General features: G+C 38.7%; 1 protein-coding gene across 2 annotated transcripts in view; it reads left to right on the top strand.

Annotated features, from left to right (window-relative positions):
- The window catches only part of CFH (complement factor H), a 107,041-nt gene that overhangs the window by 36,461 nt on the left and 53,332 nt on the right, over nt 1-17,248 (top strand). For both annotated transcript variants that reach the window (XM_003410825.4, XM_064276484.1), the window contains exons 6-7: nt 1,283-1,453; nt 7,976-8,149. In XM_003410825.4, the coding sequence (XP_003410873.1) occupies nt 1,283-1,453; nt 7,976-8,149 (345 nt within the window). The remainder of the gene's footprint in view (nt 1-1,282; nt 1,454-7,975; nt 8,150-17,248) is intronic.

Genomic DNA, 17,248 nt, shown 5'->3' with positions numbered 1-17,248 from the left:
TGCTGACCTATGACCAATCTGATGATTTTGGCTTTTGTAATGAAACATTGTGTTCCATTTGCTTGACTTAGCACTATACTTAATTCTACCAATACTTTGGCAGAAATTTCTGCAATTTTTATTTTTTAATGTCATCCAAAATTTCCAAATTCTTTAGACTTACATAGCCTAGTCTACCCCACAGTGAGATCCATGCAGAAGCATTCCTCGTCTTAGGAACTCTTTCTAACAAAACTAGCTTTTAGAGTCAATGATGATAAACTAATATTTATATTCAGCACAGTAAATAATGCATATTCTAGAGGTTCATGAAAAGAGTTTATATTTGTGCAACTGGATGTCTATGGCTAGTGAAACCTTCCTGGAATTGCAGATGCTCAAGAAAAGACTTAAAGGATGAATGGGGATATTTTAGAAGTTGAGAATGGGAACTGTACACCGTGGGGAGGAAGATGCAAATGCAGTGAGGCTTATGCTTATTGGTCATTCATTGTTCCTCGGGGGGCCCTAGTGTAGGACACAAGTAGGGAGAAGTCAGTGTTGGATTGTAGATAGGCCAGTGCAAGGTTCTGAGGTGCTATATACATGACCCTGAAGAATTTGGCTCTTATTCAGCCTGATTCGGGGATCAGTGAAAGATGGTAAGTGGAGCCACAGAGTGACCAGATGAAAGATCAGTAAGTTATACACTAGGAAAATGGATTAGAAAGATTGGAGATAAAGCAAGCCAGTTAACATTACAATAACCCCACAGGAAAAAAAAAAATGTTTGAGAGAAGATGGCATTAAAGATGATGGCCAGGTTCTTATGGACAGAAAAACTGGATGGGCGGTGAACCTACAAAAGCAAAAAGTCAGTTACTTTTCAGAAACACAATGACGAGGAGTTAATTTCATTGACAAAGTGTTTAGTCCATAATTACTTTGTAACTGATAACTAGAAAATGTGTGACTTTTGTTCACTTAGTGAAAATACCTATCACAGTAACCATGCATCTTATTCATACATTTGAAGAATGTTATTGGCTACCATTTATTTAAAGAATACTAACCAATCTTCAAATAAAATTATCGAAATTAATTAATCAAAATTTTAATGTCCTTTGGAAATATATGTTAAGAATAATAGATAAATCATTCATCAAGTCAAAACAAAACTTTTGTTTAGTTGGGTGATTTATGTAATGAAACAAAAGTTGTGTTTTTAAAAGACTATGTTATGTCTTGGCCACAGCCCTTTAATTCATAATTAGCATTTTGAAATTTGCTCTTTTCTCTTTAGAAATTTCTTGCAAATTACAAGAAATTATAAATGGATATGCTGTATCTCCAGACAAAATTTTCAAGGAGAATGAGCGATTTCAATATAAATGTAACCCAGGTTTTGAATACAGTGAAAGAGGAGATGCTATATGCACCCAAAACGGATGGAGTCCAACTCCTTCATGTAAAGGTAATATAATTTCTTTTCTATGTCTTTTGTTATGTACTTTAATTAATCATTTAAATTCATATCATCTTTTTACATAAGCAATCTATTTTTTCTCCCAAGTGGAATATTACATTCTATAAATCAAACCAAACCAAACCCATTCCTGTCAAGTTGATTCCAACTCGTAGTGATCCTATAGGACAGAGCAGAACTGCCCCATACAGTTTCCAAGGAGCACCTGGTAGATTCGAACCACTGACCTTTTTGTTTGCAGATGTAGCTCTTAACCACTATATCACCAGGGTTTCTGTTAAGTTCTATAGGGGTCAACTATTTTAGAATAAAGATCTTATCTCAGAAGAACAAGACATAGAATTTTATGTTTGCAAGGTCTATTTTGAAATCAACTTGTAAGAGTCTGTCACTCTGAAAATAGAAATAAACAGAGCTAGGAGCTTTTAATACTTAATGAAGTAGTTGGTTCATTATAAAAAATACACCTTGAGCCAGGACTATAGCAAGCTAATTTCTATGAAATAAACAATTCTTAAATAATTGCTTTATGTCCTCTAAGTATTCAACTTTTGCTTTAGAAAGTAAATTTTATTGATGTCAAATCAGGAAGCCTTTAATGAATTAATTAGAAGAAGATGACTAGGGTAGGAGTCTACTGGGGGGAAGATGTAAATGGAGATTTTAATTAAAAACAAGCTTAATCTTAATCAACAGTGTTGTTGTTGTTTTTTGGTGCCATCGAGTCGGTTCCAACTCATAGCGACCGTATGTACAATAGAACGAAACACTGCCCAGTCCTATGCCATCCTCACCGTCATTGTTATGCTTAAGCCCATTGTTGCAGCCGCTGTGTCAATCCATCTCATTGAAAGTTTCCCTTTTTTTTTTTTTTTTTGCTGACCCTCTACTTTACCAAGCATGATGTCCTTCTCCAGGGGCCGATCCCTCCTGACAATGTGTCCAAAGTATGTGAGGTGTAGTCTCGCCATCCTTGCTTCTAAGGAGCTTTCTGGTTATAGTTCTTCCAAGACAGATTTGTTCATTCTTTTGACAGTCCGTGGTCTATTCAATATTCTTCTCCAACACCACAAATCAAAGGCATCAATTCTTCTGTCTTCTTTACTCACCATCCAGCTTTCACATGCATAGAAGGTGATTGAAAACATAGCTTGGGTCAGGTGCACCTTGGTGTTCAAGGTGATGTCTTTGCTTTTCAACACTTTAAAAATGACATTTGCAGCAGATTTTCCTAACGCAGCGCGTCTTTTGATTTCTTGACTACTGCTTCCATGGGTGTTGATTGTGGGTCCAAGTAAAATGAAATCCATGATCACTTCGATCTTTCCCCCGTTTATCATGATGTTGCTTATTGGTCCAGTTGTGAGGATTTTTGTTTTATGTTGAGGTGTAATCCATACTGAAGGCTGTGGCGTTTGATCTTCATCAGTAAGTGTTTCAAGTCCTCTTTACTTTCAGCAGGCAAAGTTGGGTCATCTGCGTAACACAGATTATTAATGAGTCTTCCTCCAATCCTGATGCCCCTTTCTTCTTCATATAGTCCAGCTTCTTGGATTATTTGCTCAGCATACAGATTGATTAGGCATGGTGAAAGGGTACAACCCTGACACAAACTTTTCCTGACTTTAAACCATGCAGTATCCCCTTGTTCTGTTCAAACAACTGCTTCTTGATCTATGTGCAGGTTCCTCATGAGCACAACTGAATGTTCTGGAGTTCCCATTCTTCGTAATGTTATGCATAATTTGTTCTGATCCACACAGTCGAATGCCTTTGCATAGTCAAAACACATGTAAACATCTTTCTGGTATTCTCTGCTTTCAACGAGGATCCATCTGACATCAGCAATGATATCGCTGGTTCTCTGTCCTCTTCTGAATCTGGCTTGAATTTCTGGCAATTCCCTGTTGACATAGTGCTACAGCCACTTTTGAATGACTTTCAGCAAAATTTTACTTATGTGTGATATTAATGATATTGTTCAATAATTTCTGCATTCAGCTGGATCGCCTTTCTTGGGGATAGGCACAAATATGGATCTCTTCTGGTCAGTTGGCCAGGAAGTTGCCTTCCAAATTTCTTGGCATAGACAAGTGAGTACTTCCAGTGCTGCATCCATTTGTTAAAACATCTCAATTGGTATTCCATCAATTCCTGCAGCCTCGTTTTTGTGCCAATGCCTTCAGTGCAGGTTGGACTTTTTCCTTTAGTACATTGGTTCCTGCTCCTATGGTACCTCCTGAAATGGTTGAATATCAACCAGTTCTTTTCGGTATAGTGACTCTGTGTATTCCTCCCATCTTCTTTTGATGCTTCCTGAGTCATTTAATATTTTCCCTATAGAATCCTTCAATACTGCAACTTGAGGCTTTGCACATGTCATTATAGTACTTTATTTTGTCTTCTTGAGCTGCCCTTTGAAATCTTTTGTTCAGCTCTTTTAGTTCATCATTTCTTCCTTTTGCTTTAGCTATTCGACATTCAAGAGGAAGTTTCAGAGTCTCTTCTGACATCTGTTTTGGTCTTTTCTCTCTTTCCTGTCTTTTAAATGACATCTTGCTTTCTTCATGTATGATGTTCTTGATCTCATTCCACAACTCGTCTGGTCTTTGGTCATTAGTGTTCAATGCATCAAACCTGTTCTTGAGAAGGTCTCTAAATTAAAGTGAGATATACTAAAGGTCGTACGTTGGCTCTCGTCGACTTATTCTAAATGTCTTCAGTTTCAACTGAATTTGCATATGAGCAATTGATGGTCTGTTCCGCAGTTGCCCCTAGCCTTGTCCTGACTGATGATATTGAGCTTTTCCATCATCTCTTCCCACAGATGTATTTGATTTGATTCTTATGTATTTCATCTGGTGAGGTCCATGTGTATAGACACCATTTATGTTGGTGAAAAAGGGTATTTGCAATGAAGAAGTTGTTGGTCTTGCAAAATTCTATTATGCAATCTCTGGCATTGTTTCTATCGCCAAGGCCATATTTTCCAACTACCGATTCTTCTTTGTTTCCAACTTTCGTATTCCAATCACCAGTAATTATAAATGCATCCTGATTGCATGTTCAATCAATTTCAGGCTGCAGAAATTGGTAAAAATCTTCAGTTTCTTTATCTTTGACCTTAGCGGTTGGAGTGCAATTTTGAATAGTAGTGGTATTAACTGGTCTTCTTTGTAGGCATATGGATGTTATCCTGTCACTGACAGTGTTGTACTTCAGGATGGATCTTGAAATGTTCTTTTTGACGATGAATGCAACACAACTCCTCTTCGAGTTGTTTCCAGCATAGTAGGCCACATGATAATCCAATTAAAAATGGCCAATATCAGTCCATTTCAGTTCACTAATGCCTAGCATACCAATCTTTATGTGTCCCATTTCATTTTTGGCAACTTCCAATTTTCCTAGATTCATAGTTTGTACATTCCACGTTCCAATTATTAGTGGATGTTTGCAGCTGTTTCTTCTCATTTTGAGTCATGCCAAATCAGCAAATGAAGGTCCCAAAAGCTTGATTCCGTCCATGTCATTAAGGTCAACTCTACTTTGAGGAGGCAGTTCTTCCCCAGTTGTCTTTTGAGTGCCTTCCAACCCGAGGGGCTCTTCTTCCAGCACTATATCAAACAATGTTCTGCTAGTATTCATAAGGTTTTCACCAGCTAAATCTTTTCAGAAGTAGACTGCTGGGTCCTTCTTCCTAGGCTGTCTTAGCCTGGAAGCCCAGCTGAAACCTGTCTACCATGGGCGACACTGCTGGTATTTGAACACCTGTGGCATAGCTTCCAGCATCACAGAAACATGCAAGTCCACACAGTACGACAAATGGACAGGCACATGGGGGGGGGAACAGTGATGTAAGTGTATAAAATAATCTACCTTTTCTGGACTCCACGATGGAAGGGTGTTGTACACCACCAAAGAGTTTATCTCAACTGTTCTTTGTCCACCAAAAATTATGTCTGGAATATGGTGTTCCTATCAGCATATTGCTTTTTAAAAAGAATGGTTTAAACTATCATGACCTGGATTAGAGCATATAGATAGTTGAAGAATTTTTAAGAAATCATACCATAAGAAGAAGAGAAAGAAGACAGAGCTATAAGATGATGATATTCTTGAGATATTTGGAAACATTTTTTGAAAAGGAGTGAGTTAGCATTTGATGAGGGTTGCCATGGTGAGTGAGACAAACAACAGTGTTCTCCAATATGGAATCACAGGACAGACAGAAGGCTGCTGTGATGGTAATTAAGAGTAAAAAGGATATGTGGCAGTAGATGAAATAGTTGTGGTTAAGTGCTATCGAGTCAGCTCCAAATCATAACGGCCTTATGTATAAAGAATAAAACATTGCCAGGTCCTGCACCATCCTCACATTCATTGCTATGTTTGAGTCCATTACTGGCAGCCGTTGTGCCAGTCCATCTTATTGAGGGCTTCTGTCTTTTCTGCTCACCCTCTGCTTTACCAACCGTCATGTCCATTTCCAGTAATTGGTCTGTCCTGATGTTGTGGCCAAAGTAACGGAGAGGAAGTCTCTCCATCCCTACTTTTAAGGAGCATTCTGGCTGTATTTCTTCAAGGACAGATTTGTTCATTCTTGTGGCATTCCATGATATATTAAAAATTCTTTCCATTCACCACAATTTGAATGCATTAATTCTTCTTTAGTCTTAGTTCTTTATTGTCCATATTCACATGCTTATGAGGCGATTGAAAATACCATGGCTTGGGTAAGTTGTACGTTAGTCATCAAAATGACATCTTTGATTTTTAGAACTTTAAAGAGATCTTTTGCCACAGATTCGCCCAGTGCAATATGTCATTTGATTTCTTGATTTCTGCTCCTATGGGCATTGATTGTTGATTCAAGAAGAATGAAATTCTTGACAACTGCAAATTCCTTGCCATTTATTATGATATTGTTTATTGGTCCAGTCATAAGGATTTTCATTTTCTTTAGGATCAGTTGTAATCCATACTGAAGGTTGTAGTCTTTTACCTTCATCATAACAAAAGATGAAATAGATAAGCTCTAAAAAGTAAGTAGAATAAAGGATGAGGAGCCAAATAAATAAATAAAAGTGATGTTTTGAGAAGGAAGAGAAGCGAGAGAAGATAATATTAGCTATTAGAGAACTTCAAGAAATCAGTGATCAACAGTCTCAAATATTACAGAGAAGTTCATCTGTTCAGTTCAACAAATAACTAAGGAATCCCTATTACATACCAATCAATGGAATATAAAGGATTTTTTTAATTGGAAACTGGAGAACATTTGTGATTTTTCTCAGAGTAGTGCCAGTGCATGGAGGTTTTAGAAGCCAGATAGCAATGGGTTGAAGAATTAATGGAAGGAAAGAAAGTGGAGATAGTAATCATAAAATGGTATTTCGAGGATCCTGTTTGTGAAAAAACGGAAGAAAGTAGCATATTAGCTAAACTGGAACAAAAGGTTGAGAGAGTTTAAAATAGGAGAATCTTGCATACTCATATGAGAGAGGGTGGTTGACAATGTAAGAGAGAGGAAAGGAATAAACAATTGTTTAGGATCCATGGGGAAATGCAAGCTCTGAAGTTGAGAAGCTACCCGAATTGAAAGAAACACCTTATTATCCAAGACTTAACAAAAGGTTTAAGCATGAAATAGATACAACTAAAGTTGAAGGAATTTTAGAAACAAATGAAGGGAAATCACAACTGATTGCCTCAATTGTTTTCTGTGAACACAAGGACTTATTGTTGATGAAGGAGCAATTGGGCTAGGTAGCTTGAGAAAAGTGAGGAGACTATGGGACAGTTCCTTTAGAAAAAAAAAGAGGAAGTAAATTAGGGATATATAAATGGGCAGTGTTGAGCAGTGTTGAGTTTCTACCACAGGTTTTTAGTTAAAATTACAACATGGCAGCAATAAAGATGGTCATGTGGCTTTTCTACAATGATACTTTAAAAGGAATGATATTTTATTAGAAAAGGGAGCTTGAAAAGTTTACCCATTGCTAAGATTAGCAGAGTTGATGGAGAAGAATGAGAAGGAGCTTTACCAATTGACTAGGTCAGGGAATAGCAATTAATTACAATAGATTGTTCCCTTTTTTGTATATAAAGTTTAGCTGGAATACAGCCATAGCCATTTGTTTATGTATTGTCTTTCTTTCCATGTGTCTGGAAGGAGGAGAACCAGAATACTTGTAAATAGTCCTTTAGACAACTATAGAAGCCAAGAAAGTGAAGACAGTGAAAAGAATACTTGAAGTGATATATGAGATCATTGCTAGATATGAGATGTCATAAAGTGTGTGATCGTCTTGGAGAAATAGAAGGATCATGAGTCCAAGCGGCACACATACATCGGTTAACAAATATAATCGAGCGATGTATAAGTAATAAACCAGGAAGGATATGAGGCTGTGCTCGTTTTTATGTTTTTTTTTTTTTAATGAACTAAGGATAAATAAATAACCTCTACTTTTTAATTTTCACGAATTACATCATGTTTCTCTTCAGAAGTCACATGTAATCCTCCTTATATTGCAAATGGTTACTACACACCTGAAAGGATTAAACACAGAAGTGAGGATAAAATCAGCTACACGTGTAAAAATGGCTTTTATCCTGCAACCAGGGGAAATACGGCAATATGTACTAGCAATGGCTGGGTACCTACACCAAGATGTAGCTGTAAGTTCCATTCATGTCTTGATCTAATTTATAAAATATGAAATGACTTTCTACTAAAAAAAAAAAAAAAAAAAAAGACAATAAAAGCAAATTGTTTTCTTATTGTGTACGTAAATTAGAACATTTTTAGGATTCTTTGCCTTTCAAAGTAGGCATTTCTAAGTATAATCAAAAGGACATTTTTGTATGTTAAATACTTTTAACTGTTTAAAATAATTTTTTTTCTCTAAATAATATAATTCTCCCAATATCTGAATTAAAGCATTAAGGAATAATAGTACCCCCTGACACCTAGTATATTAGTTACCTATTGCTCTGCAACAAATTTCTCCAAAACATATTGACTTAAAAAAAAAAAAAAAAACCTTTACTATCTTACAATTTCTATGGGTCAGGAATTTGAGAGTGGCTTAGCCGAGTTGTTCTGAGCCAGACTGTATTTTTTTGATTGCAATATGTTGACCAGGGCTGCAATCATCTGAAGGCTTGACTGGGCCGGAGTCTCTGGTTCCAAGATGGCTCACTCAACATGGCTTTTTGGAGGAGGAATCATTTTCTTGCCACATGAGACTCCCCATAAATCGTTTGAATGGCAGCTAAATTTTCTCAGAGCTAGTGATTTGAAAGAGAAGAAAATCTCATTGCCTTTTATGACACATTGTCACTTCAGCCATATCATTTTTGGAAGTGAATCACTAAGTCCCGCCCACACTTAAGTAGAGAGAAATTAGACTCCGCCATTGGGAGGAAAGAGTGTTGAAGAGATGGAACTTTTTTTTTTTTAATAAGTCATTACATATAGCAAACCACCGCTCAACAAAGTATTTTATTTCTGAGGATGCTTCCTTTGACCTTTTCCAAGTTTTTTAGGCCTCTGCTATTATATTTCTTTGTCTCTATCTTACAGTACATTGGAAAGGCAGACTACACTTACAGTGGATATTCCATGAAAACAGAAGTAATGATACAAATGATAAGCCAATTAACTTAGTGTTAATACAGACATAATTCAGAAACAAATTATCAAAAGTCTAAGTCCCTCAAACAGGAAACTGTTATAACTATGAAACAGATTCAAATAAGCATAAGTATTATAAGAAAAAATTGAGTAATTTTTATGGTTTATTTATGAAAATGATAGCCTAGCCCAGCCCAACTGCATATGGATCAACTGAGGCCAAATTATATCTGGACTTCAGCCAGGGACCTTCTGGAATTCTTGTGAACAACATGGAAAAATTGACTAATTTATTAGATATTTTGATTTTTCCTTAAACAGTATTACTCGAAGATCAGATGCAGCGCTCCATTCTCATACTTGGTCCATTTGTGTCATTAAATAGTCTTAACAGTTTAGCAGAAATGCAATACAAATTCACAAGTGGAATGACACAGGGAAGATGACAGTGAATCTGAATTATAATAGATTAGCCATTCAAAAAGAATGCTGTGTGCTAGGTTGAATCTAATAAGATGAATTTTAGCAGTGACAAATAACTATAAGATCCTGGACTTATGTGAAAGGAATCAACTACACTTATACAGACTTATTAGCAACAGGTATAAAAATTAGTATTTTAATTAATTTTAAGATCAGCTTGAGTCAGCGCTGTGATGTAACAGCACCGTAATGGAAATGCTAATGAGATCACAACCTGCACTGGTAGACATGTAAGAAGTGGAAAGAGTCTGCTTTTAGCCCTGTCAGTCTCAATGCTTGTCAGACTGTATATGGAGTATTATATTTACTTCACGGAAACACCCTGTAAAGGATAAAAACAGACTCAAATGTGCCCAAATGAGAGAGAATTAGGTAGCAGCTCAGGCCTGTGATAATAATGATACCACTTTTGATTATGCATCCTTTTTGTACCTTTTGAATAGAAACCCCGGTGGACTATTGTATTTGTTCATATCCTATGAAGCACCATAATGAGATGGATAACCACACTTGTTCTGCGGTCTGACCAAAAAAGGGTTTAAATCTCAGCTCTACAATTTAATGGGCAATTTCATTGAGTAATTAAGACTCAGATTCTTCAAATCAAAAGACTCAAGGTTGTTCAAGACAGAATTGGCAAGCCTTGATATATCATGATAAAAAGTGCGAAAGCCAGGTGTTTTAGGAAAAAATTTCAAATCATTAAAAAGTGGTGCAGAAAAGAAAACCTTGAATATATCTAGTAAGAAATGAGACTAATATTATCATTTTAATCTGCAACATGAGAAACATAGGGAAAATTGTAATAATTCTAAGGGAAATGGACTATAAGCTCAGATTTAATACCTAGAGAAAGTATCATCTACACAATTCTGGTTAAAAAAAGACATTTAGCATATGCACGCCTTCCAAGATTTTATCCATATAACACACCTGTAGAAACTTCTTCAGAAAATTCTTTAACCAAATGTGAAAAAGACCAGGTCATTGAACTCCAGTCAGCACGGATGAAGATGATTAAGAATAGCTGAGCATTGTGTGTACATGCTTTTAAAAAATATTTCCTAAAGTTTCTTAAAACAGGAGAATCATTTCATGGAAGAAATTATTTCTAGCCTGGTATTAAAAGTACTAAGTTGTCTTTATAATATCGTATAAAAATGGCAGAATTGAGCTGGAGCCAGCTTGGTGCTGTAGAGAGAAACACCAGGCAGTCCTTCCACAGCAAAGACCCAAAAAACTAAATAAAACAGAGACAAACATCAATCCTGGAACACTAACCATTAAATGAAGAGATAAAGAACTCAACAAAGCACCAAATGGAATGAGAAAATGACAGAGAACAGAAACGGAACAGAGATATGAAGTGGAGAACCCCTATCAGCTAACGAAGCATGGATTCACCATCTTTGACTCCTGATGGAGATTGGTGGACAGGGAGCATGGGAAAGCAGCTTGATGGAACTCCCAGCAGGAGACAGAGCACCTGGTGACCAGAGTTACACGTTTTTCCATCTCCCACCCTTCTTCCCCCTGCCTGGCCTCTGACACTTTTTGGATGGCTACAGTTGCCAGGCCAGGGAGGTGCTGGCTCCATGCAGCTTGGATTCACCCCACCCACATGAACCGGCCCCTTCAGTGCCATTTCTTTGTTGTTGCTTTTTGGGGGTTCTTTTGGTTTCTTCCCTTTCTCTCACCTCCTTCCCTTCCTTTCTCTCAACAAACACCTGGCTCCATATGCCACCTTTGCTTCTTCTTGACAGGCTGTGAAGCACTGCTCAGCTGAGGAGCTGCTTCCCTGGTCTGTATCACCACACTGGGGGGATCCCTGGGGCCATTTTTTTTTCTTTTTTCCTTCTTATTTTTCTTTGTTTTTCAGTTTCTCATCTCTCTCTCTCTACTTACTTTCTTTTCCTGTCTCCCAAATACCCGGCACTGTGTGCCATCTCTGCCCCTTCTAGACTGGCTGTACTACTAGACTGGCTATACCGCATGGCTTGGGAGCCACTTCCCCGGTCTGCGCCACTACACCAGTGAAATCCCTGGGGTCATTTTTTTCTTTTTCTTCATTTATCTGTTTCTCATCTCTCTTTACTTTTCTTTCTCCTGAACACCTGGCGACACGTGCCATCTCTGCTCCTACTAGACTGGCTATGCTGTGCCGTGCAGCTGGGAACCACTTCCCTGGTCCACGCCACCACACCAGTGGGCTCTCTCAGGGCATCTTTTCTTCCTTCCTTCCTTCCTTCCTTCCTTCCTTCCTTCCTTCCTTCCTTCCTTCCTTCCTTCCTTCCTTCCTTCCTTCCTCCCTTCCTCCCTTCCTCCCTTCCTCCCTTCCTCCCTTCCTCCCTTCCTCCCTTCCTCCCTCCCTTCCTTCCTTCTTTCCTTCCTCTCTTTCTCTCTCCCTCCCTTCCTTCTTTCTTTCTCTCTCTCTCTCTTTCTTTCTTTCTCTCTCTTCTCAATTTCTTGGCTCCGTCTACCTTACTTTCTTACTCTTCTCCTGAACACCTTGCGTTGTGTGCCATCTCTGCTCCTTCTTGACAGGCTCTGTAGCACCGCTCAGCTGGGGGCTCCCTGGAGGCATTTTTCTTTCTGTCTCTCTTTTTTTCATGGTTTCTTACCTCTTTCTACCTCCCTTCCTTACCCTTCTCCCGAACACATGGCACCGTGTGCCAGCTGCACTCCACTCTACTCCATTCCCCTTCACTCCTGCAGCACCATTTGGCTAGGAACCCACCTCTGGTGGTCTCTCTTGCAGAGTTCTACCAAACATTCAGATAAGAGCTTACACCAGTACTACTCAAACTATTTCAGAACCTAGAAAAGGAAGAGATACTTCTGAATTCATTCTGTGAAGCCAGCATAACCCTGATACCAAAACCAGGCAAAGGCACCACCAAAAAATAAAAACAAAAAAATTACAGACCAATATCTTTCATGAATATAGATGCAAAAATTTCAATGAAATTCTAGCCAGTAGATTTCAGCATCATATCAAAAATATATATATATACCATGACCAAATGGGATTCATACCAGGTATGCAAAGATGGTTCAACACTACAAAATCAATTAACATAGTCCACCACAGAAATAAAATAAAAGAATTACACAATCATCTCAATCAATGCAGAAAAGCCTGATAAAAACTTTCAATAAAATAGGTATAGAATGAAAATTCCTCAACATAATAAAGGTCATGTATACAAAACCAATGGTCAACACCATTCTAAATGGAGAGAGGCTGAAAACATTCCCCTCAAGAATAGGAACGAGACAAGAACGCCCTTTATCACTACTGCTATTTAACATTGTGCTGGAAGTCTTGGCTAGAGCAATAAGAAAAGAATAGAAAAAGAAATAAGAGCATCCAAATTGGTAATGAAGAAATAAAACTGTTCCTATTTGCAGATAATATAATACTATACATAGAAAACCCAAAAGACTTCACTAGAAAACTATGGGAATTAATAAAAAGATTCAGCAGAGGAGCAGGATACAAGATAAACACAAAAATCAGTTGGATTCCTATACACCAATAAAGAGAAAAACGAAAAGGAAATCAGGAAAACAATACCATTTATAATAATAAAAAAAATTTATAATAACCCATCAAAAATTAAAATACTCAGGAATAAATCTAACCAAGGATGTAAAAGACCTATACAAAGAATACTACAAACACTACCATAAGAAACCAAAAGAGATCTACATAAATGGAAAAACATACCATAGTCATGGATAGGTGGACTCAACATTGTGAAAATGACAATTCTACAAAAGCAATCTACAAATACAATGCAATCCCAATGCAAATACCAACAATATTCTTTAAAGAAACAGAAAATCTAATCATTAATTTTATATAGAAAGGAAAAAGGCCCGGGTAAGTAGAGCACAATTTAAGAAGAAGAATAAAGTAGAAGGACCCCCACTACCTGACCTCAGAGCCTACTGTACAACTATGGTATTTGAAACCGCCTGGTACTGGTACAAAGACAGATACATTACCAACTGAACAGAATTGAGAACCCAGATGTGAATCCACCCAGCTATGGCCTCCTCATCTTCAACAAGGGCCCAAAGTACAGCAAAGGGGGGAAATTCACTTTTTTAAACAAACAGTGATGAAAAACTGGATGTTCATCTGCAAAAAAATGAAACAGGACCCATACTTTACACCATACACAAAAACTAATTTAAAATGGATCAAAGACCTAAATATAAAACCCAAAACATTAAAGATCATAAAAGAAAAAAGATAGACTCAATGCTAGAGGCACTAATACACGGCATTAACAAGATACAAACCATAACTAACAATGAACTAACTCCAGAAGATAAGCTACATATGTGGGATCTTCTAAAAATTAAACACTTATGCTCATCAAAAGATTTCACCAGAAGAGTAAAAGGAGAAAGTAGGGGAGGCGGGGCCAAGATGGCGGACTAGGTGGATGCTACCGCGGATCCCTCTTGCAACAAAGACTCGGAAAAACAAGTGAATTGATCACATACATAACAATCTACGAACTCTGAACAACAAACACAGACTTAGAGATGGAAAACGAACAAATACGGGAGACAGCGACCGTTTTCAGAACTAGGAGCCAGTGTACCAGGCAGGTGACCTTCGGAGCCCCATCTGGGGCAGAGCCCAGGGGGGCAGACGGCACAAACAAGGGGCCCAGCCCTTCCACCCCGAACCCGTCCTGGGAGGGAGTCTAGCTGGTTGGCGCGGGCGGCGTAGCGGCGCAGCCGGAGGGAAAAGCACCCGGGAGGCAGTGACTGATCTTGGAGTGGGGACAGCAGCGTCCCAGCCGGGGAGCTGTCGCGCCGGGAGTTTGGCGGGAAGCTGGCGGGGCGCGAGCGGGGGGATCAGCTATATTTCCCTAAAGCAACCCCGGGGCGGAGCCCACACGTTCATGCGGGGGACGCGAACCCAGTTCGCGCGTGCGGTGGGATTTTGGCGAAAGTGGGTGGGGTGTGAGTGCGGGGATCAGTTATATTCCCCTGAATTGACCCAGGGGGCAGGCCCACCAGGTCGTGTGGGAGACGCCCACCCAGTCTGCGTGAGCGGTGCTGCACACCACTGGAGGGAGAAGTCCCCGGGAGGAAGTGACTGGTCTCGGAGCAGGGAAAGCAGCGTCCCAGCCGGGGAGCCGATCCTCTGGGATTTGAGCGCACGTGGGCGGAACGTGAGTGTGGGGTCCAATTATTTTCCCATGAATAGACCTCGGGAGCGGGCCCACCCGTTCGTGCGGGAGATGCCCACCCAGTCCGCGCGAGAGGTGTGGTGCACCGGAGGGAGAAGTCCCCAGGAGGAAGTGACTGGTCTCAGAGCGGGGAGAGTAGCTTCCCAGCCGGGGAGCCGTCCCGCCGGGATTTTGGCGGACGGGGGTGGAGCGTGAATGCGGTGATCAGCTCTATATTCTGTGGTGCTACACTCCTAGCTCTCTGATCCCTCCCCCACCCTCCCCAGGCGGCTCCATTAACATCCGAATACCCTGAGCCAGAGGGAGAATTCAGATAGGGATCTGACTGCATTTTTTTTAGCTGATTACCTGGAAAATCTAGTTTCCCAGTGATGGCTCGGAGACAGGAGTCCATATCAAACCACATAAAGAAACAGACCATGAAAGGTTCTCCAACCCCCCAAACAAAAGAATCAAAATCTTTCCCAAATGAAGATACAATCCTGGAATTATCAGATACAGAATATACAAAACTAATTTACAGAATGCTTAAAGAGATCACAAATGAAATTAGGATAAATGCAGAAAAGGCCAAGGAACACACTGATAAAACTGTTGAAGAACTCAAAAAGATTATTCAAGAACACAGTGGAAAAATTAATAAGTTGCAAGAATCCATAGAGAGACAACATGTAGAAATCCAAAAGATTAACAATAAAATTACAAAATTAGACAACGCAATAGAAAGTCAGAGGAGCAGACTCGAGCAATTAGAATGTAGACTGGGACTTCTGGAGGACCAGGGAATCAACACCAACAAAGCTGAAAAAAAATCAGATAAAAGAATTAAAAAAAATGAAGAAACCCTAAGAATCATGTGGGACTCTATCAAGAAGGATAACTTGCGAGTGATTGGAGTCCCAGAACAGGGAGGGGAGACAGAAAACACAGAGAAAATAGTTGAAGAACTCCTGACAGAAAACTTCCCTGACAGCATGAAAGATGAAAGGATATCTATCCAAGATGCTCATCGAACCCCATTTAAGATTGATCCAAAAAGAAAAACACCAAGACATATTATCATCAAACTCACCAAAACCAAAGACAAACAGAAAATTTTAAAAGCAGCCAGGGAGAAAAGAAAAGTTTCCTTCAAGGGAGAATCAATAAGAAAAAGTTCAGACTACTCAGCAGAAACCATGCAGGCAAGAAGGGAATGGGACGATGTATACAGAGCACTGAAGGAGAAAAACTGCCAACCAAGGATCATATATCCAGCAAAACTCTCTCTGAAATATGAAGGAGAAATTAAGATATTTACAGATAAACACAAGTTTAGAGAATTTGCAAAAACCAAACCAAGACTGCAAGAAATGCTAAAGGAGATTGTTTGGCCTGATGACCAATAATATCAGGTACCAGCACAATGCAAGGTCACGAAACAGAACGTCCTGATATCAATGCAACTCAAATAGGGAAAGCACAAAAACAAACAAATTAAGATTAATTCTAAAAAATAAATAAATAAACAAAATAATACACATAACAGGAAATCATGGAAATTGATAGGTAAACGATCACAATAATCAAAAAGAGGGAGATGTGATACAGATGGAGAGTGATACAAGGCGATACAGAAAGATACAAGTTAGGTTTTTACTTAGAAAAATAGGGGTAGATAATAAGGTAACCACAAAAAGGAATATCAATTCCATAACTCAAGAAAAAAGGGAAGAAAAACGTAACGACTGAACAAACATAAAGTTAAACATTATGAAAATGAGGATTTCACAATCTACTAAGAAAAACGTCTCAGCACAAAAAAGCAAGTGGAAAACTGAAATGGCCAACAACACACATAAAAAGGCATCAAAATGACAACACTAAACACTTATTTATCTATAATTACGCTGACTGTGAATGGACTAAATACACCAATAAAGAGACAGAGAGTCATGGACTGGATAAAGAAACACGATCCATCTATGTGCTGCCTACAAGAGACACACCTTAGACTTAGAGACACAAACTAAAACTCAAAGGATGGAAAAAAATATATCAAGCAAATAATAAGCAAAAAAGAAGAGGAGTAGCAATATTAATTTCTGACAAAATAGACTTTAGACTTAAATCCACCACAAAGGATAAAGAAGGACACTATATAATGATAAAAGGGACAATTGATCAGGAAGACATAACCATATTAAATATTTACGCACCCAATGACAGGGCTGCAAGATACATAAATCAAATTTTAACAGAATTGAAAAGTGAGATAGACACCTCCACATTTATAGTAGGAGACTTCAACACACCACTTTCGGAGAAGGACAGGACATCCAGTAAGAAGCTCAATAGAGACACGGAAGACCTACTTACAACAATCAACCAACTTGACCTCGTTGACTTATACAGAACTCTCCACCAAACTGCTGCAAAATATACTTTTTTTTCTAGTGCACA

The sequence above is a fragment of the Loxodonta africana genome, chromosome 25, assembly GCF_030014295.1.
Source record: "Loxodonta africana isolate mLoxAfr1 chromosome 25, mLoxAfr1.hap2, whole genome shotgun sequence".
Taxonomy (NCBI): Eukaryota; Metazoa; Chordata; class Mammalia; order Proboscidea; family Elephantidae; genus Loxodonta; species Loxodonta africana.
The sequence above is the reverse complement of the archived record's forward strand: the minus strand, read 5'-3'. Positions and strand labels throughout refer to the sequence as shown.